At 42.5% G+C, this 22299-nt stretch overlaps 1 protein-coding gene across 1 annotated transcript in view; it reads right to left on the bottom strand.

Annotated features, from left to right (window-relative positions):
* Positions 1–3350: 3350 nt before the first annotated feature.
* Positions 3351–22299, bottom strand: part of MEGF10 (multiple EGF like domains 10) — an 85928-nt gene continuing 66979 nt past the window's right edge. Inside the window, exons 14-25 of the mRNA XM_071455093.1 lie at positions 22128–22274; positions 19927–20061; positions 19480–19608; positions 16781–16909; positions 15566–15694; positions 13540–13668; positions 12771–13007; positions 11678–11805; positions 11399–11522; positions 9630–9674; positions 8001–8207; positions 3351–7107 (exon numbers count right to left, since the gene is read on the bottom strand). Of these exons, the coding sequence (XP_071311194.1) occupies positions 6950–7107; positions 8001–8207; positions 9630–9674; positions 11399–11522; positions 11678–11805; positions 12771–13007; positions 13540–13668; positions 15566–15694; positions 16781–16909; positions 19480–19608; positions 19927–20061; positions 22128–22274 (1697 nt within the window). The 3' untranslated portion in view covers positions 3351–6949. The remainder of the gene's footprint in view (positions 7108–8000; positions 8208–9629; positions 9675–11398; positions 11523–11677; positions 11806–12770; positions 13008–13539; positions 13669–15565; positions 15695–16780; positions 16910–19479; positions 19609–19926; positions 20062–22127; positions 22275–22299) is intronic.

Here is a 22299-nt window from a genome sequence, read left to right as displayed (position 1 = left end):
ACACCACCCCTGAATGCAGAAAGGTGTTTTGTGCTCTTCCACCAGGGCCTGAGCCAGCATTGATGATGCAAATGATTGAGGCTCGTAATCGTCTCGGAGGACCAGAACACTCAGCTACTTTACAGGCACAGGTGGTAGGACAAGGGATTGCAGAGGCTTTAACTGGAATGTGAGTCATCCCTCAAGGGCAACAACATGGTCTGAGACCATGTTAGGAATATGGCAATCAATGTAGGGCATTTTGTAAAGGGCTGCCCCCAGCGAGGAGCGAAACTTGCTCCGAGGGCCTGTGGGTGCAAAAGGGATTGCCAACACACTAACCATATTTGCCCAGAGTCGGAAGGTTGTAGCAGGATGCTGCTGGGAAGCTTCCTGTGGAGCGCAGGATGGCCCCGTGCAGTGACACAAATGCCCCAGCCATCCATGACTGCAACCACCAGAGGCCAGGTGGCCCAGAAATTCAGCATCTCATCACAGGGCTACCAAAAACCTGCCTCCAGGTGCCAGGCTGGACTTGGCAAGTGCCCAGCTGGAAATACTGACTGACTTCTCCACTCATAACTGTATCAACAGGACAGCTTGGGCCCAAAGACCAGCCCCGTGAGCTGTTAATTCTTGGGAATTGAAGGTTGAAAACGGAGGGATTTTTTGTTTTACCGTTGGTGCTGTCATTAATATCACAACAGAAAATTACAGAGTTAGCAATGTGTCCTGATCCACCCTGTTTTATTCCCCAAGGGTTTATAATCTCACAAGTGATTTTACTCCCTGATTCGACCAATGACAACACACCAGAATCCTTAGTGAAGTAAAAAAAAAAAAAGGGCAAGGGGTTTTTTCTCCTTTTTAATGTGTTTTTTAAGAGTGACCAGCTTGGGTGGCGCACAAGCCACCGCTGCTTCCCAGAGTGGCAGGGAGGAGGAAGAGTGCAGCTCTGGCAGAGCCAGGGATTCCATCCAGGGATTCCATCCTCAGGGGAGCAGCAGGGGATTCCAATGTTCAATTTGACATTTTTGCTGCTCTTTCCAGCCGACATCTCCCTGGGTCAGGGTGAGAGGTCAGCAAGGTCTCAGCAGGCACTGAACTCAGTTGCCCACCCTGAGATGTCACCTACACCTTTTAATTCTGTGGTGGCTCGTCATTTTAGGGGTTTTCTTTGGTGAAGTGTTTCTATATTTGCATACAATCTCTGATGTCACTTCCTCCTCACACTCCCGGGTGCCATTTCCTAGGAAGCAGCCAGGGTGAAAACCCAACCCCCTGGAGAGGGATTTCCAACAGGTAATTAACAGGGGATGAACAACAAGTAATTGATTATCAACGAGGTAACAATAAAGACTGGTAACAGTGGGTTTAACTTTATCAACTCTGTAACTTGTAATAAATGGGTGCTTTCTTATTCCTAACACTTAGTAGTTGTGATGTGTTTCTCTTTAGGTTTACTTAACTTACCTACTGTCTCCTCCCTAATCTCCTCCTCTCCCAAGCTGTCAATCCTCCCTATCACTATCCTTTTCTCCAGAACCTTCCCTGCCAGTTAAAAATTTGTCTCGAGGTGTACTCCCCACCGAGATAAAACATCTCTTGCCCACAAAACTATCGGGGCTCTTACCACAAAGGGTCTGAGACCCGCTGAGCCACTCAGATGCTCACAGGTGTATGGGATTGGATGGGATCCATCCCAGGGGGATGAGGGAGCTGTGGATGAGCTCCCCAAGCTGCTCTCCATCATTTACCATCAGTCCTGGCTCAGCAGGGAGGTCCCAGAGCACTGGAGGTGCCAGTGTGAGCCCATCCCCGGGAAGGGCTGGAAGGGGGAGCTGGGGAACTCCAGGCCTGTCAGCCTGACCTGGGTGCCTGGCAAGGAAATGGAACAGATCACCTGGAGTGCCATCACAGGGCACCCACAGGATGGCCCAGGGATCAGAGCCAGCCAGCAGGGGTTTAGGAGGGGTAGGTCGTGTTTGACCAACCTGGTCTCCTTTCATGGCCAGGTGACCTCCTGGTGGATGCAGGAAAGGCTGTGGATGTGTCTGTTCGGCTGCAGCAAGGCCTTTGGCTCTGTCTCCCACAGCTCCCTCCTGGAAAAGCTGCAGCCCAGGGCTGGGGCAGGAGCACTCTGTGCTGGGCTCAGAGCTGGCTGGATGGCCCAGAGAGTGGTGGGGATGGTGCTGCATCCAGCTGGGGCCAGGCACCAGGGGTGTCCCTCAGGGCTCTGTGCTGGGGCCAGCTCTGATCAATGTTCTTATTGATGACATGGACGAGGGGACTGAGCCTTTCACCAGTAAATCTGAGGTGACACTGAGCTGGGAGCTGTGTCCATCTGTTGGAGGGTAGGAGGGCTCTGCAGGGAGACCTGGAACGGTTGGATGGATGGGCAGAGTCCATAAGATGAAGTTTAATAAATCCAAGTGCCCAGTGCTGCATTTTGGGCACAGTAACCCTGCAATGCTCTGGGCTGGGGACGGTGTGGCTGGACAGTGCCCAGGCAGAAAGGGACCTGGGGGCACTGAGGGACAGCAGGCTGCACATGAGCCAGCAGAGGGCCCAGGGGCCAAGAAAGCCAATGGCTCCTGGCCTGGGTCAGGAATGGTGTGGCCAGCAGGAGCAGGGAGGGCATTCTGCCCCTGCACTGGCACTGCTGAGGGCACACCCTGAGTGCTGTGCCCAGCTCTGGGCCCTCAGTTTGGGATAAGGATGATTTGGTTGATAAGGTGGTGTCAGGTCGCAGCTTGGGACTTGATGATCTCCAGGGTCTTTCCCAACCTGATTGATTCTGTGATTCTGTGAAATGTCCCAACCTTTTTTTCCTTATGTGGAATAATTTAGACTCTTTATGGAGAATGCTAATTTATAACCAATGATCATTTACCCTATGTAGTTAATCAGGATCAGTCTTTGTTACTTTTTATTAATAAGATGGCCATTTGAATGTAAAACAAGTCAATTATTTAGGATTAAGCCCCCTTTCAACTGCATTGAAGGAATACTGAGTTTCTCAGATTTGCACAGAAAAGCCTGGAAAGTAAAACTATACTTTTACAATACTGGATTGTAGCTTTTTAAATCTGAAACATTAGACATCTATGATGAATTTTTCTGGGTTTGTATTACAGTCAGTACTGGTAATTTACTTTATTTTCTTCCAGTTATTAAACTGTTCTTATTTCAATCCACGGAGTTTTGTTTCCTCTGTTCCTCCCTGGTACCCACATGGTACCCAGCTGCCAGCTGGGATTAAACCATGAGAGCAAAAATGACATTTCATACACTGCCTGTGCTATTTCAGGATCTCCTGTAGGCAAATGAAAAACAAAGTAAAAAAAAAAAAAATCAAAGCACTTCTCATCTTTCATTAGAAACTTTATTGTATTAACCTACAGGGATGTGAAGTGAAGTGAAATATATGGTAGTGAAAGGGAGAATGATGAACATCAGTCATCTTTGGAAAATATATATATGTTTTCACAACAAAACACTTTTTTTGTTACAACTAAGAAAAAAGAAAGCCAGGCATACTTGATAGGTTTTCTTTAAAAATACAATACAGTTCAATCATATCAAAGTGAAGTGTTGTGGGCTAAAAAACAGCAAAGTTATGTTCAGTGCTCTAGCACTAGCATGAGTGTATCAAATAACATGATTTTCTCTATAGTAATTGATAAACATACACTCATTTCAGTAATTTCAGATACTGTATATACAATCTTTCATATAAAGCATTTTTTGTCAAAACTAGCTCTGTGATGTTCAGTCTGGACTTTGGAGCTTCGGTGTAAGAATTACTATTTGGACACACATTGGATAAAAAATTGCTGTTAGTTTACTTGAAAATCCAAGATATTTAGAGTAACACATTCCTTGCTTTTGATTTTATCCTAACTTCACTTCAGTATGAACGTGCAGATTGTCTCAGCAGAAAGTGTGAGCACTTTCAATGAAATCTTCCTTCCTGTAATCTGCAGGTGCATCTCCAATTAAAGTTAATGGAAGTTCTCTGGGTAGATCAAGATAAGGACAGATTATATGTGTAACAGTGTGTTGTGATTAAAATCTTGGACATAGCAGAAAGCTGTGGGGTTTGTTATGCCTCTAAGTGGTCTGAATTAATAATGCCTACAGTATTTAAATCCTAAAGTTTATACTCACTACTTTAAAGACAGCTATTGACTTGATGTAGCTTTCTACTGAAATGGTGACACGTTGCTAGGGGAGAGCTACCTCCATTTTCAATGCTACGTTTTGTCCCTCCTGAAATGTGAACATACAGAGAGGCAAGGCATCCCTCTCCATTCCTGTCTGCGGTGAAGTGAAGCCACTTCTCTGAGTGCTGCCTAAAGCTGCTCCATCCCCTGGGCCCTTCAGCCCCCTCCAGCCTACAGAATGCACCTCCAGAAATGTCTGGGTTGTGGGAGGACCTCAGGGGGATCTACACGAGAGCTCTCTGGATTTTCACCAGGATTCTGCTGGGGGCCTCTGGAGCTGAGAGCAGAGAGCACTCCAGGAAATAAATCAGTGTTCTGAGCACCTCACCAGGCATCACCCTCTGAAGTAAATTCACCAGCCATCTGCTGGTTTATGCAGACATTGCTGCTGCTGCTGCTGCTGGCTACACGGCAGGAGTTGCACCCACATGCAGGAAGGCAGACCTCAGTCATGTGCACATTTAGAACACACACAATGAGCAAAATCGCAGTAAACTCATCTACTTTCATTAATATTTGACTGAGTATTTTACTTGAGGATATGCGACGTGTTGGAAATTTAAAAAAACCTCCCAACATTGATTCAGCTCTTCCCTTTTCCGTGTGAAAAGAATTGTTTATATGATGAAGATAGTTTACCTAGTGGTCTTCAAAAAGAGCAAGAAGTTTCTGTGAACTCCCAGTTGCTAAATGCAGTATTTTCTATTCATGGCTTTAGAGAAGAAAGGTTTTATTTTAAAGTCTGTTTCACACAATACAAAATAGAAAGTATATACCAGTAGCTAGTATCTAGATGCATACAAAGCCAATCAATACTTCATTTTAGACAGGGATTAAATGGCAAGGAGCCTTAGAAATCTCCTAGCTAATATCTGTACTTTCCAAATCCAAAGGTAATGGAAATCTTTATTCCAAAGATGTACCAGGAATGCCCAGGGAACTGCAGAACAGCCAGGATCCTTCTCCCCATCCATCAGTGACACAGCAGCCCTCAGTGCTGCAGAGGCACTGCCAGGTCACATTAAATGCTGGCACCTCACTCTTAGCTTCCTAAAAATATCTTTTCTCTGGGAGAGGATATCTCACCTATAACAACCATGCAATCTTCAGGTTGATGTGTTTGGGGAAAATTCTGTCCAATGGACAGATCCCTTGCTGAATTTAATTTCCACCGAACTGTGCAGCTCATAATAGATTATTTTGGAAGGACTGAAAGCCTTTTATGGGAAAAGGGGCTGTTTTGGGAAGATGATCTCCATCCACATGATCAGCAGAAGAAGCTAAACTTCAAGGAGGAACTGGTTTTTACTTTATTGCTGAGTTCCTGTTGTCATTCTCAACAAAAAACACCTTGATTTTCTTCCCCCGAATGAATGAATCAGTCTGAACTGTTGGGTATTTTTTAATCACCCCTGATTGACATCACTGTGAATTCTTACTTTGATCCTCTTGCCCTGCCCAGAGGTCCCTTGAACCGGACAAACAAAAGGCCAGTTGGCAAAAATGCATAAGAAATGGACACACACACACTAGAATATTTTTTTTCAGTTACAAGCTAGCTCACTAAAAACACAGACACACAGCGTAAAAATGGAGAGAGAGAAGTTAATGAAGGTGAGGGGGGTACATGTGTCACATTATTAGCAATGCAAAAGACCAGCTTAAGCATGTGTTTCCCTACATCAACTATAAAAAAAGAAAAGGTGCCTTTTTAGCAAGTATGCACAGAGTTTGCTTAGTTATTTCGAAGAAAAAAAAAAGAACACTTGACTATCTTTATCCTATATTACAGTAAGTATTACTACCTTTTATAAAATGTAAACCCTTCCTTATAGTTAAGATTTACAGAAGTCATCACCTTTGTCCACTCCTTATGTAATCAGTCTGTGGTGACAAAAATAAACTGATTCAATTTACATATTTTTTGAAGTAATAACTGATATGTTTTGGATTATTAGTTTGTGTGTGGCAGAAACAGTGGTCAGAACTGCAATGCATGAAGCTGAACTGTAGCAAAATACTTGTTGAAGACTGGTGCTGGGTCTACAGTGCTAAGAGATCTTGAAGCATCATGTAAATATTGATGTATGCAATCATTTTATCTCCAGAACTATTCAAGCCAAGATACATCCACCACCTGCAATGGACAGCAAAGCTTGATGGTGGATTTCCCAAACAACTGCAACACTGTGCTTTCCTTATCCCCATCACATCTTGTTTCTTGTAATATGTCTTGACTAAATATAAGAATGGAAGGTAAAGTTTGGCAAGGCAGTTTTCCTTCTACTAGTGAGTAACTGGTGAATCAGATCACCTGTACAAAGTGGTATTTGGTAAATTGCACTGTCCTGGGAGTATTACTACTCTGGAACGTGACAGACATGAAGCCTATATTTGAAGTTGCTAAAATGTGATGTTATCAATACTAATCTGCAAACTACTATTTTTTTTTTAAGCCAGTATACTACAGTATAAATGTGCTGCATACCTGTTTCTATAAAATTTACTGCCATGAAAAAGAGAAAAAGAAGAAGAATCAGGATCCCCAGAGTGTGGCATTTGTCCATCTGTCACTTGTATACACAATACAGACCTCGTGCTGAGATTCTGCTTAAGGTACAGCAATTATCTGCAGGACAGATCAGGAGCCGAGAGCGATGGTAAACGAGAGAGGAAGGAGCACGACCGTGCCACTCTGCCCCTTGAGAGAGTCCCAGGGCTGCAGGAATTGGCTCCTTGCGGGGTCATTTGCTGCTGACCCCCTCTGTGGAGGGCGTGGGGCTCTCTCTGACGGGGAGCAGGTCGTAGTGGCAGGGAATGTGGCTGTTTTTTGGCAGGTCGTAGGGATCCTGGCCGAGGCGCCCGCCGCCGAACGCGCCCTGGACGATGCTCACCGTGGGCTCTGTGAGGAGAGAGAGCATGCACTCAATCCTGGGCAAAACACTGATATTTTATTTCAGTTTCTGCTTCAGCAGGAAGGTTCCTCATCTTGCTGAGTCCTGAAATGCAGCTGTAGAAACACAGGTTGGTGTTTTTGCCTCACGCTTGCAGCAGGGCGCTGCCATGAGTTTACTGACAGAAACAAGACAGCATCTCTTCTTTATGTGCTTTTAATTTCAGCAAATTAAAAAAAACCCAAACCAAACAACAACCTGAATTTGAAGGTTTCAATCAAGAACTTTGTAGCAGTCCTTAAAAGCAGAATGGGTATGTTGATGGATTTCAGTGATCTCTAATTGCATGCAGAAAAGGAAAATACATCCCGTGACACAGGACACAATTTATTACAGCCCAGAGATGATCAGGATAGCTACCACTCCACAGGACCCCAAAGTTCTCTGTAATTAGAGAAATATAGCAGCTAGGTAGGGCCCATATTAGTGGAATACTGTGTCTGTGGGTGAAGATGCTATTTTATTCTGATCAAGAGAAGGAAACAGAACTTCAACCCTCCCATGGATAATTCTTCAGTCTAACCTAGAGCTGAACTACATTGCAATCAAATGCTGAACTTACGCTGTTGGTTAAAGGAAAGCTTTCACACCAGAGTAATTCAGAGGCACCTGCAGGTGACAGAACAGAGCTGAAGGTACTTCACACCCTGTTTGTGTGAATTACACCCAATAAGTAAAAACACTTTTTTACAGCTTTTGGGCAGAACACGGAATCTGAACGCGTAGCTTTGTTCTCCCGGTGGTTTTCACGCGTTTCGATGAAACTGAATCGAAGATTAAAAAAGCCCTCTGTGCTCTTTGCTCCTGACCCCCAGCATCCAGAGGTGGATTTTGTACCTACCAACTTCATAGACGTTCCTGCTGGCTGTGGCAGAGCCGGGGATCTCGGCGTAGGGGGAGTCGCGGCGCGCCGGGGACTTCATCTCCACGTAGCCACATTCCGAGGTCTTTGGCACCAGAACTGGTGGGTCTTTGATGGTAGCATAGGGGTTCTCAGAGCTGCTCAGTGAGCAGTTACTTAGGTTGTACTCCGAGTTCTTCACCAGGTCTGCAAAGAGAAAAACATGTTACTGTCTCGGGCATGCTGTGTGCCATGGACATGGCTACCAAAAAAAAAGAGGGTTTTTGTTTCATGCTGAGTTCTAGAAAGTGACTCAGAAGTGAATATTTAAATGGAAACCAGTTGTAATGCCTCAAAATCACCTGCAACAATCAATGAGAACTTCTCAGCTGCTATGCCCTTTAATAGACTTCATTTTGCCACCAGCAAATTACTGTTGCAAAATCCGAGCATCTTCTATTCTGGTTAAAATAGTGCCTGGCATTATACAGAGATAAGCTGAAGAATCAGTTCTTAACAAGCACTTCAGAACAGTTCCTGCCCCTCCAGGTGCTGAACTCAGGACACTTAAAATCTGAGACTGTTCCCAAGAGCAATGTCTGGGTGAATATTCATGATTTATTTATAGGGATGGCTTGGGTGGTGCAAAGTTCGGGTATCTGAGTACACAAAAAGAATAACCAGCTTCTTCTAAGTTTCTGTAAAGCACATACAGGAAAACTGGCAAGGAAACATCAGGTGGCTTGTGATGTCAGGATTAGACTGAAGGATGAATAACTGGTTTCAGAGATGCATTTGCTTGTGCTAGGAAGCAATTTTGTGGTGTTTGTGTTACTTTTTGTTATGTTATTTAACATGAGACTTCTTCTTAGCTCATTCCTGACTCCATATCCAACATGAGACTGACCTGGTGGACCTGTCAGTGGATGGGTGCTCATGATTTTTGTGACTATTTTGAACTGGGCTTTCTGTAAGCACAGAAGAGTAGAATTGTTTAGGTAATAAAAAACCTTTCAAATCATTGAGTCCAGCCATTTCTGCAACACTGCCAAATCCATCCCTTAACCACATTCCTAAGTGCCCAATGCCAGCAGGGTGGTACAATGTAAAGTCTTGTGAGAAAAGTGGATAATCCAGAAGATCAAGATACCAGATCGCTACCCTGAATTTCGGAAGCTTTTCACTCCTGTCTGTATTTTGATATCCTTTCCAGGGGCCTGCAGTGGATGTGGTGAAGGTTTGTGGTCATGCAGACCAGGACCAGCTGGAATTGCCTTTTAAAGCCTTTCAGCAGAGGCAGCATGTGTTCTGCAGTCTAGAATTGAGCTGTGCTCTGACTTAAGAATGACAAAAACCATTTGATCTGTGTGACACACAGGGGACTTGAAATGGCTTGGTTTGTGGTTTTCTTGGTTAAAAAAAAAAAATAATCCAACAATCTCCGTTCAAAAAAGATAAAAAAACCCACATCAGCAAACAAACCAATCATGCATTGATTCAGTGTCGAGGAAAAATTTAGTTCTAGAATGACATTTTAATATTTTCTCCACCTATAAACCAAAGGTAATTTGGAAGAATAAAAGGCATGTCTATGTAGTTCCATCTAAATACATCAGAAAACAACCTCACCTTTCAGGGACTTTCCCACATATCCCCTATCAAGTCCAAATGCACCTGAGGAGAAAATGATACCAAAAAGAACAGAGTAGTTTTAAAATCAAAGAAAACAAAAGTGATTAGACAACAGCTTGTGAATGTTTAAGAATTGCCTTGGGACTCATTTCTGCCCTAGCTGAATAATTCTCTCATAAGGGCTGTGGAACTGCCCAGGATGGGGGTACAGAGCACTTGTGCTATTTGCTTCCACATTTTCCAACAGGAACAGGGGAGGTGGGTCATAAGGGACCATTAAATTATCTGAATTTATCTGAAGTTTGACCTCACATAACACCAGTTACTCATCTTGCTCCAATTCTCATTCCTCTGCTTCCAAATTTAATCACTCCCAAATCAGCCTGTTCCAGCCCCAGTGGCCTGAACACCTTGCACCTGAATCTACAGCTCTGCAATTACCTGTTACTCTCTGATTTCCCTCAATTAAAGTAAACAGCTGAGCACAACAGCTGTCTTCAGAGACCTGGCACTTTCCTGCTTACTGATCTATTCAAACAGCTTTCATTGATACTGTGGAGAGCTCATTTTTAATTAGGCTGTATTGTGGTACTATGCTAGAAGCATTATAAAAGCCTAAAATGGTTTTATCCATGCACCATCTAAACAAAATGAGTAGTTTTCAAGAGTTAAGTGGTATTATTTTAAGGAGACCTAAACATAATTAATTTTATTCCTACCCCATCTTTATTTACTAGATCTCATGTCACCTGTGCTGTTGTTTTCACAAGTTTAATGCCCAGGTCACCAGCCTTGAGTTACCCAAGTAATTCCATTTTATTTTCTAGCAAACAGACGCAATATCAGCATTCATCCACTCCTCTGGAACCTCCCTGTTGCTCACGATCTCCTGCCTTGGGTTAACCACAGCAAGGGTCACTTGGGAGCATTTAGTGCAAGTTCAAATGCTCTAAGAAAATACAAAGCTGAATGTTGAGCATTATGACTGAAATCCTTTCCTGAAAAAAAAAAAAACCAACCAAAAACCAACAAACCAAAAAAAAACCAAATCCCAAACCAAACACAACAGATCTGAGCCTGAACTGTGGTTTAACCAAGGTTGGGGAAGAGCAGTGAAAAAAACAAACGGTGCTGCAAACATTTGTTCTGAATCCCAGGGTCTGATATGTGTAAACACCAGAAATGAAGGAAATTAATTTTTTTAAATTATACTGCCACTGAAAGCCCTTTTTAAGGCTTTCACTGGGCAGTGCAGTCCAGCATTTTTGAAATGCATGAGAGTGGAAAAGGGTGAAAAGCAGGATGCAGCAACTCTCTCACCATTTCTTGGGAATTTCTCTTCTTAAAGACAATTCTCTTTTAGCAAACAGGAGGCTTAGCTGGGAAGATCTACTATTTACACCTGAAGTGGCTCAGGTAATGAAAAAATACTTTTTAAATCATTGCATCTTGTGGTGATTTAAAAAAAAAAAAAAAAGAGTATGTGCAATCTTCCCTTTATTTAATAGGAATTTGTTATTTTGTCCAAGCAGATCCTTGCTATAAAAACCCCATTTGTCAATGAAACTAGTGAATAAGCAAATCTTTTAATAAAAATGAGATATTTTACACTCCATGTCTGCACTGGGCATCAAAAACTGTTCCATCATTCCTCACAAGGGGTCACTTTTTAATCTCTTCCTGCCTTAAGGGATGCATCCCACATACAGTGAATAACATTCTCATTCTCCTCCTCCCTTTTTTATTTTTTTTAATTTTATTTTTACCAAACTCATTGAGGTAGCCACCGTGTTTCCAGTCTGCTGGCAGTGTTCCTGTGTAGTCCATGATAACGCTTCGTTTTCCAGGCTCTGCATTTTTCAGGTTCACAAACAGCTGGCTGGTTTTTGCCTGTTCCAAAGAAAGAGAGGCAATAAAACTGAAATTGCAGGGAAGATGCTGAATTTCCAGGTGGTAATCAGGAAGAGCAAAAACAAGCCAGACAGGAGAGATGAGGGAACAATGTAAAATAAACTAAAGCAGTTTCCGTGTTTTCCTTGCTGTACCTTTGCCAAGGTCAGTCTCTCCATGTTGGTGACATGGGGTGGGCTGGAGCACTGGGTCAGAGTGTGGTAACTGGGGTTAGAGAAATAGCGGCTGTTGACATTTCCACCATTGGTATGAGGGATGGTATCTGGAAAGAAAAAGAAAGGAAAATCAACAAAAATATGGAATTCCTTTCATAAGACACGTTTTTGGCAGAGCTGCACTGATTTCCAAATCTGACCTAGGGATCCCTAAAAAAAAAAAACAACCCAACAAACACAAAACTAAGCATTTTTCATTCATTCCAGGAAATGAGAGATGCAGGGCAGTGAGTGAGAAGTCATGTCTTCACTTTTAGCAAGGAGCATTCACAAGTGTAACCTGCTAACTTAACTCCTCTCTCAGAGCTGTGGTCCCTTGCTCTGTTTTTCCTTTCTAGCCACCATTGCAGTCACTTGTACCATCAGGTCTGCATCCACATTTTCTGGTGCTCCAAGAACACCAGGACCTTTGCTGATTTGCTTTTCCTTGACTCTGACAAGTCTTCCTGCTGCCTTCTTCAGCTGCTGCTTTCCTTGACAGTGGTGTTCAGAAGGCACAATTGCCCCAGGTTTCATGTACCCATTGAATCCCAACTCACAGGCACTACAGTAGGCCAAGAACTCTTGTTTGTTCCATTGCTCCTTCCCTTAGTCAGTTTCAAACCTTTTTCTGTCTGTTTCTCTGCAGAATCTTGCTACAGATAGCATGAAATCCTGATTTGCTAAACTCTTCCTCTATTCAAGCTGTTGGCATTGAATTTGAAGTCCCTTGTAGGAAATCAGATTTTCCCACATTCCAGCTGTATATAAAAGCAGGCACAGAGGACAGAAATGTCCATGTTTAATGCAGAAAAAAATTTTCAGGGTGTGAAATGTTGCACAGGAAGGCGAAGTAAATGGTCACTTTTCTTTAGCATGAAGACATTTTGCCAGGGTGTGCCACCTTCATGGTATCAAAGAGCAGAAATATGTGAATTCAAGCCCTGTAAGGGGCAGATCTGAGCACAAAGACAAGAGATGGAGGGGAAAAAAAAAAAACCAAAAAAACCCAAGTATTCTAAACGTGACATACCTGAAATGGTGTAATCTGCATTGATGACCCTCATAGCAGGGGTGTAGGTCACGGTGGGCATGTGTGTCTCCTTCCCTTTCTGCTTCTGCCTGTAAATGATGAACAGCACCAGCAGGAAGAGCACAACCAGGACGAGAATGATGATGCCAGCTATGGCTCCTATCTGGTAGGAGTCAGCAGGGAGGGCAGTGCTGGTACGGCTCAGGCTGTTCAGGTTGCCCACTATAACCACACCAGCTGGAATAGAAGAAGAAAATGGAAATAAATGGCATAAACCCAGGGGGGGGTGACGTGTCAGGAGCAGGAGACAAAATTTCACTTCTAAATATGACTGTATTTAGTAAGGATAGAACAGAACTCTGTCAGGAATCAATCCTAAATTTAAGGAAGAACACTTAGAATCTTCACAGAAAGGAAAAACACTCAGAATTTTCACAGAAAAGAGATGTTTTCATGGATTTGAAAAAGTAAGAACATTTTCTGGGCAAAGGAACAGGGCTAGTAAAGCCCATGCTCCATCAGCACCTTTGAGCAGCACTGCCCTGTAATTTCATGCAAATCTAAACTCCACTTACTTTGCTCCGGTTAATTACCACTAATCTAATTTAAAGCCTCAAAAACTTACGTGAATTAACAGAATGGGCTACATAAAAAACCACCCCACCTGTCAGATTTATTTAATGAATGACACCAGAGATGGTGTTCAACAGGTGAAGCCAGTTTCTGTGTGAAAAGGTGACAATAAAATTTGATTATGTCTGGGCTTTACCTTGATCACACCTGGCCCCTTTCCAGCCTGGGCTGCAGTAGCAGGTCCCTGTGATGTGGTCACAGGTGGAGTTGTTCAGGCAGTCACAGATCTGACGGCATCCATACCCGTATGTGCCCTGGGGACACTCTGCAAAAAGGACAAAAAGCAAGAAAAAATCTCACTGAAGTTTGGAGTTCCAGGTCTGCAGCACCACGGGAGCCCAACCCCACACGTTCCTGTCCCTGGGCAGCAGGTGGCAATGTGTCATCAGCATCAGATCTCTACTGGAGATGCTCCTAAGAGGAGCATCCTTCCTCCTCGGTGTGCAGGAGGGAGAGAAATTGTGCTCAGATGTGTATTCATGCTTCACCTGCAATGCCACCAAGGCAGTGCAGCGAGGAATCAAGGGGGGGGGAAATAAAGGCAAAAAAAAGGATAAATTTTTAGAAATTAGAAGGCAGTGAAGAAATGGGCAAAGTGTGAGTAAAGAGCCAGAAGACTCAGATCCCAGTGCCTGAAAAATCTCATTATCATCCAGGTGGAACCAGACACCTGGATGGTGTCCTGTGGTGTGCTGGTGCAAAACAGCAAAAGGAAAGGGCCCTAACAGTGAGTCTAAAATGCACCACACATTTACAGAGAAATACAACTGCTGCCCATTGCATGCTCTGATACTGCAATGTATACACTGAGAAACTAGCGACAGGAGAAAAATGCTAAATTATGGAGAATAAGGTGACTGGGGAAGTTGTACTTAATTATGAATTACTTGAACGTAATACTTAATTACTGATCAAAGTGTCTCCTATGTTATGTAGGTGTCCTTGTGGAGAATTACCCTACACTGATAAAAATTATTTCTTTTATCCTGCCACCTCTTGGTACTGCGTGGCCTGGCACATTACAGTAATTCTGATGGTTTTAGCAAGTGTAGTGTTTCTTCATTTTTTCTGAAATTTCTTGAGAGTTCTGCACCTATATTTACTTCCTTTTGTCTTTTTAAAAGAATCTAACTCATCTTTCATGCATTCCTAATTTGGAAAAATTTAAAAAATAAAGTAAAACAAAGTGTGCCAGAGAAGAGTCTTGCAGTCTTAACAAATGTCAACTCAAGTAAAAAAATTCATGTTTATGTACCTCCTCCTTCTCTTGATTACACTCAATAAAACAAGATTATAAATACTGAGGTAAATGGGTGGCCAAAACCCATCATGTCGCAATCTATTTTTGCATTTCAAGATCTGAATTAGAATGAATACCAAAACATGTAGCTTAGCATTGCTAAATCATTATCATCAACTTGTAGGATAAAATACAAAATCCGTAACAGAGTTAGATTTGCCAAATTATTCAAAGCGATGTTTTGACATCAAGAGACTATCTTAAAAAGTTATCTTTTCCTGAACATCAGTGATGTTTTGAGGAGAAACACAGATGTCATTTGAATGCACAAATTTGGAAGCAGAGCCCTGTAAAGTCAGCAAAGGTTGGACAAACAGTCCTGTGCTCATGAGCCTGATTGTTCTTTCAATGTTGCAAAACATTACACCACCAGTGATGTCAGTGGTGTTATCTCTGATCTTCCTGAGGAGAGAACCATACGTGTGTGTGAAAACATGAAAACAAAATGCCACCTACGACGCTTTTACAAACCAGCTGTGCCTTGAAAGCACACTGCGAAGGTTAATTTCATCCACCAGCACTGATGCGTTAGTTCTTGCCCCCAGTTTTCCAACTCTTAGCTGTCACTGTGGTCTGTACTAATGGATACATTTCATTACTTTCACAGGATTCTAATGACAATTCCTTGGATTCATTTTGTTGCTTTTACACGACGGAGTAAACTGGGTGTTCCTTTAGCGCTACGCCCAAAGCGACCAAAACGCAGTGCAAAGGAACAGAAACCACAATTGTGACAGCTTAATTCTGCGGGGTTTTGAACAGTTTGGAAAAGCCTGTGGCCAGCTCTGTGCCCATCAGAAGGGGCCCTGGAGGCCAGAGGCTGTGTCCCAAGGCAGAGGGAGGGAGGGAGGGGTGTGCTCACTGTGCTCGCAGTGCCGCCCCATGAAGCCCGTCCGGCACGTGCACTGCCCGCTGATGTGGTCGCAGTCGGCTCCGTTCTGGCACTGGCAGATCAAGGCACAGTCCTTCCCAAAAAAGCCCAGGGGACACCCTGCAACACAAGCAGAGGGAGGGGGGAGAGGGGTGAAGCAGCTGCTCTGGGAGTGGAAGGCAAACCTTCTGGTTTGGGGTGTTGCTGAGGGCTGCTCCTGCAGCTCCTGAAACGGAGAGCTCCGTCAGCGCAAGGCAGCGAGGCAAGACTTGCCTCGTGTGGAGTGGTTTAAAACACACACCAGGCAAAAATGAATTTGGGAAATGGTGCTGGCAGCAGAGGTTCTGAAAAGACAGCTCCTTGAAGAAATGGGCTTCCGAATAGATTTGAGGGCACTTTGGGAGTCTGCCCATCAGTCAGTGACTCTCTGGCCGTATTTCCTTCGTGGTTTGTACTGAAGCATTAAAAAAGCCAAAACAGCAACATATTGTACCTGAGCTACTCACAAAGAAACCATTTCAGTATGAAGAAGACACACCACTGCAAAGAGATCATTATTCACCAGCAGGAAGCAAAAAACCCCTGATAGCTGACAGCTGAACCAGCATAGTGAATGTCTCCCAGAACTGCATCCATATGGTCCTGTAATGTATCTGTTATTTCCTGCCACTATGACATTACTCATTTGAAACAGCAAAGTTCTGATTTTATGAAAAAACATGTATTTGAATACTGAATGCAAAACACAGTCAGCAGTCCAATTTTTCTTGAGGTTAAATGCAGGGGTTGTGGCCAGGATCACAGTGATGGCAACCTGAATTGAAGGTAAACCAAACCAAAAGTGTAATATGAAAAAGATAAGAAGTCAGCTTTACCCATATTTATTTCTAACAAATGTTTATTTATCAAAGTTTGTATGAACTCTTAGCCTGCATGTAATGAATGACACATATCTACACCCAGTCACTGCACAGCTATTTTACTTTAACAAAAACCTCTTAGGAGAAAGAAACCCAAACAGTATTAATGTATTATTACATGAAAAAAATTCCAGAAGACATTATGTTACAGTCTAGTGAAATACTCTTTCAAGGTTCCAAATAAAAACATCTTCTGTATCAGCACTTGAATTCCAGGTTCAAGCTGTTCTGGAGGATAACTGTGTCACTGATGTTCAGACTAAGGACGAGCACAAAATTCACTTACTCTGTGTGCAGTAAAGGCCAGTCCAGCCCGGGGTGCACTTGCACTCCCCATCGTAGGCACTGCAGAAAGCTCCATTGTGGCAGTTGCACGTGTGGATGCAGTTTGGTCCCCAGTGGGAAGGTGGGCAAGCTGCAACAACCCAGAGCAATTAATTAACCTCAGATGACAAAGGTTCCTTGATGCACATGAATAGAGCTGCTTCCATTCACACACCAGCACTGCTTTGTTTGCTGTTCGCTGTTTTTTCTCCCGAGTTCATGTTTTGGGTTGCTCTGTTCTGAGCAAACAGCCATAGATTTATTCATTTATTTCAGCTAAGGAATCATTTTACTGCAGGTAAAAAGGGCTTAAAAATATTAAATGGGTGAAGAATGCATACTCAGTACTCAGTAAATAGGGCATTCACAGAAGCTTTCTCACAGAGAAAGCCATTAGGTTTCCTTTCTTATTTTTTACTCTGCAAACAGTCAAGGTGATACAGCTTTTAAACTTCAAAAAGTGAAGGAAAACAGAGAAGGTGGAAACTCCTATATAGCCTAGAGCTTTAGATCCTATACTGAGCCTGCTTCTTGTGCTTCCACTGTTAAATTTCATGTATTTGCCTAAACGTGGTGAAGATAATCAGGTCTGTACCTTAATCTGGTTAACTCAGTTGCTTCCGTGGGTCCAATAATCAAAAAAATATTTTTAAACACCAAGTAATTATCCAATAATCAATATAATATTTCTAAACACCAAGTAATTATCCACAGAATGGAGATTATTTTTTGCACAATCATGTAGACTCATTATGAGACAGAATTTACTGGCTGCTTTGCAAATGTCATGATGGATGAATCTGATGCTATGTGCTGCCACTAGAACTGTGAAGTGGTTCCAAAATACTAATTACTATTCAGAGACAGCAAATGATAATTTTCTTCATGGTAGATATCACTAAGTGAAGAGGGTACTCTAAGAATAGACCCTTTCTGTTGAGTAGGATTCTCATCTTGAGGAGTTTCTTCCTTTAATAAGAAAGCAGTACTTTAAGTAGTAGTTAGTATTTTAAAAATAAATAGTAAAAGAAATAATTCTTTAGTACTTTAAAAATATTGTTATTGAAATACAGTGTCAGTATTTTGTAGGAGAGAAGCAGGAGGTCAGACACTGAAGCCTTGGTTTTATTCCTGTGTAAATTTAAAAGAGTAACTCCTTATGGTTTTGTACTGATCTGGTTTCCTGAGACCAATAAAACTCTTGAATTCTTTAAACATTTGCATAATCATTCATGCATAAGTCAGCTGGACTTTTCCAAAGTATCATGTTTTTTCCCCCAAATTTCAGTTCATTAAAAATTATACTATGATGAATTAAAAAACACCCACTAAGTTTGTTTTTTTATTACTTTCACACTTTAGTTGTGCCTTGTAATTATTTTTTTGTTATTTTTTTGTGTTTGAAATTAGTGGTCAGCTAGGAAGGAATGTAAATCACATACAGGCAAAAGGTTAGAAGTTTAAAAAAGGTCGCTGGTTCTGAAAGAAATTAATGGAATCATTATTTTCCATGTGAACGAAAGGCCTTTATACAAAGCAAATAAACTTCCTCTGTTATGGTCTCTGAGCACAGCCTCAATAAACACTTCCATTCATATTGCTGGCACCATTTTCTTGATATTGATGCAGTGAGTAAGTCCCTCCTCTTCCTAAATACCCCTATTCTGCTACTCTCCCAACTACCTACTTATTTTACCATAAAAACAGGGAGCTTTGTAGCCACTGGCTTCTACAGGAATGGGCCCAAGATTTATTTTGGTATCATAGTGGGCTGTGCATGCTAATCACTTCACAGAATTTAGCCAGGAAAGTTGTTTTTTGGGTTCTTTTCCCAAACTGACCAGATGTTACCCTGCACTTGTGCAGAGCTTGGTAACCTGGGCCAGTCAAACCGTAAATGATATAAACCAATGAGCTATGTCATTAAAAAATGCACTTCCCTGGAAACCCCAGCACAATGTCTGACATTTCAGGGTATGGTACAGCAGCTTCTTTTAGTCACAAAAGTGGGTTGAGTGAAATTTTGGCATGTGTGTGTTTCAGACTGCGTGGATTTTAGCACCTTATGGGATTGGATATGCTTCTTGTGAGTCTTCCTTAAAACAATTATTTCCTCTAATTAGTAAATCTCATAGACCCATGCAGGCATACGGGGAGTGACTACTTAATAAAGTAACTTTACAAAAAACCAGTAAAATTAGGACCTTCCCTTCTCCTTTTTTAGGCAGTAATGAAGAGTCCAGTGAGTTCAGCACAGGAAGACAATACTCACTGAGTGAGGCAGAATTACACTAAAAATGTCTATCTGTGAAAACACTTATAAAAGGAAGAAAGAGGAAAATCCATCACAGAGTTACAAGCACTTAAAAAAAAAAAAAAGGCATAGTGAAAAATTTCTTAACAAAATGTTCAAATGCTTAGTGAGAACAAGGATGGTTGTGCAGCCAGAGCACTAACCTATGTGTGAGAAATTTTCAGCTTTGTTCTTGGCCTGGCCAGAGAAGTTTAGGATTATTTATCTCTCCATTATTTTACCATGAAGTCCTAATTTCTGACTTAAGAGAGTGTTTCTTTACCAAAGGAAAAAAAAAAAGTGTTTTAAGTAGCTGCACCCTGACTGTTTGTCCTAAAATTAAAGGTGAAGAAAATCCAGGTACTTACGCTGAGAGCAATCACTACCAATCCATCCAGGGTAGCACTGACAGGATCTATCAATAGGATTACAAGTCCCATTATTGGTGCAGGTGCATATTCCAGCACAGTTCTTCCCAAATCTGCCACTGGGACATACTGAGAAAACATTGTCAGAATTAGAACTCCTTAGTGATCAGAACAAGATTTCATTTTCTTCATTTCAGGAGAAAACGACTAATATTTGGATTGAGAGAGGTGTAAGGGTAAAGTGAGGTATTGTAAGTTACAGTGAGCACAATATCCATATTCACTACACAAACAAGAGTACAGAGAGTCTCACACTGAAGGATGAAACAACCCAAGACTTCTGATTTATAAATGAACACTCCACCAACAGAAAGTGTCTTTGGTTTGACAGCCCCCAAGTGATGGAATGGAAACCATCCCATGGGGGGTCTCTATGGCCAGCTGTACCTTCATTGCAGAGGGCTCCTGTGAATCCAGGCAGGCAGTCACACAGGCCAGTGATGTGGTGGCAGGGGCCACTGCTGTGCACGCACTGGGGGCAGGTCTGGCTGCAGCGGTGGCCGTAGAACCCCGGCGAGCAGACTGGAAAACCAGAGAGGAGACAAGCTGTCCCTGCTGCTTCTCCTGCCACCAGCCACCCTGCAGGCCTGGCTTGGAGCTGGCTCTGCTCTCTCCAGCCCCACAGGTGGTCGTTGTTATCTGTGCAGCTCAGTGATTTACACTCCCAAAACAAGATCTGCTCCCTCTCCTCAAGGATTTGGCGTAATTCCGCTTCATCGCGACTTTGTTGACATTCCGTTACATGTCAAGCCACCCTGAACTTGGATAATGTTTGGAATGCATACATGCTTTTATTTTTTTGGCTAAACAAGGACATCTTTTGAAGCACATCTGAAGTAACAGAGAGAATAGTTTTATCTCCAGATGTGTAAGGTCATCTTAGACCTTGATTCCTGATGTGTTTTCTAGCTTGGAATTCAAATAGCCACAACTTCGCTGGATAAAAAGCACAGATGTTTTCCAATCAGCCTTTCTTTTACATGGTACAGGGTCACTCTAACTTTCAGGGAACCTGAGACCAGAAATACAGAGTTGTGCAGTTAATTGTGATGCTAAAAGCACGAGTTCTCAAGAAGTAAAAGTAAAAAAGGGGAGGAAGAAAGGCTGCTTCTCCTTCTTTGTTGATCTAATCCCTTTTGGCATTTATTTCCTGATAAATTAGAATATTAGGTAAGAGATCAAGAGAAATACCTGAACAGCTGCAATTAGCACTGACTAAACTACCTTGGAATCTTTTCAATATTTCGATTTCATTCAAGATTCAGTCTTTTAATTACACACTTGATACAAGTTATATGGCCAGGATCTCTCCAGAGAGATTAACTTCTCCAAGTGAAACAGTGCCAGAAGGTCTTCCTGTTTACTGAAAAGGCAGTTTCTGACCAGGATCCAAATTATTCCTATGACCTTTGTCTTCCCAGCCTGCAGACCGTGCCTCAGAGGGGCACTGGGCTGGGAGCCCCTTGTCCAGGTTATAGGCACAGTTCCAAAACACCAGGGAACATTTTTCCATGGCAGTGCTACACTTTGGATGCACTGATTGACTGCAGGGCCCTCGGAGATTAGATAGTGAGAATAATTAGTGCTCACAGTCAGGAATGCTCAAGGAATACTAATGCCACACTGATGTGGGATTTAGCAGTGCCGCGACACAGCCTTCAGCTGGAAATGTTGCCGTTCCTGGACTGACAGAACTTCACCTTCCTCTGGTTTTCCTTCTCCTGACAGTGACCATTTCAGGTAATCTCCTGCCTTTTAAGCTTCTTTTGGAAGAGCCAGGAGCATCTTTGCTTGTCTTTAGCCCACCGGCTCCTGGATCCTGTTTCTGGGAGACCTACTCTGGAAACTGGGCTCCCCTCCAGTTCCAGACAAATCACATTTCTCTTCCCTGAACACCTTTCCCTCACAGCTTCAGAGGTTCAAACTGAAGACAGCTGAACCGCTGGCAAACTGTGACAAATCTTGGGAGGGCAGACTTATTATTTACCTCCCTAATTCTGGCACGATTTTCCTTAGTTCATCTGTATCTCTCTTTGTGAAATTTGTATTTTACCCAGACAAGTTTTTCAAAAGGAGCCATGGGTACATTTGACATTCTCTGCTCATTGTGGGGCCTGATCCCACTGACTATTCTTACAAAACAAGTGTTAAAGCCCCAAATATTAACTAAGCTATTGGTTCCTAGCAGACAATGGGAAGGCTTTTAGTTTCTGAAACTCAAGTATGTTTTATTTACCTGTATTACAAACTTAACACTCATCAATGCTTTAGAATGGAATCCCCTATGACACGTCTTGGAAAGTCATGTTCATAACAGTGCCACAGGACAGACAATAAATAATAATAATAATGAATAAAAGGAAAGCTGTACCATAACAAGAAGAGCACTACTAGATGGACACATCTGTTAATTTCAGGTAACCCTTTTTTTTTTTCTGAATATTCATGTGTTTTGACAAAATGTCCAATCAAGGAGGGTGTCCTACCCTTTCAGACTGCAATTAGCAAAGCATTAGGATGTTGTATGATATGTTTTCCAAGCAGCTGGGGAGAAACAGAGATTTTTGAAGTATTTATGTTGTCCTTACTTCTCTGGCAAGTGGCGCCTCTGTATCCTGGTGCACACTCACAGATCCCGTCATCTGGAGAGCAGGATGCTCCATTTTTGCAGTAACAAGGCAAGGAGCAGTTTGGACCCCACTGTCCCTCAGCACACACACTGTCACAGTGAATACCTGCAACCACAAACAAACAAAACAT

This window comes from Agelaius tricolor, unplaced genomic scaffold (assembly GCF_023055355.1).
Source record: "Agelaius tricolor isolate 1412-34295 unplaced genomic scaffold, bAgeTri1.0.p SCAF_44, whole genome shotgun sequence".
Taxonomy (NCBI): domain Eukaryota; kingdom Metazoa; phylum Chordata; class Aves; order Passeriformes; family Icteridae; genus Agelaius; species Agelaius tricolor.
This window is presented reverse-complemented; position numbering and strand designations above follow the sequence as displayed.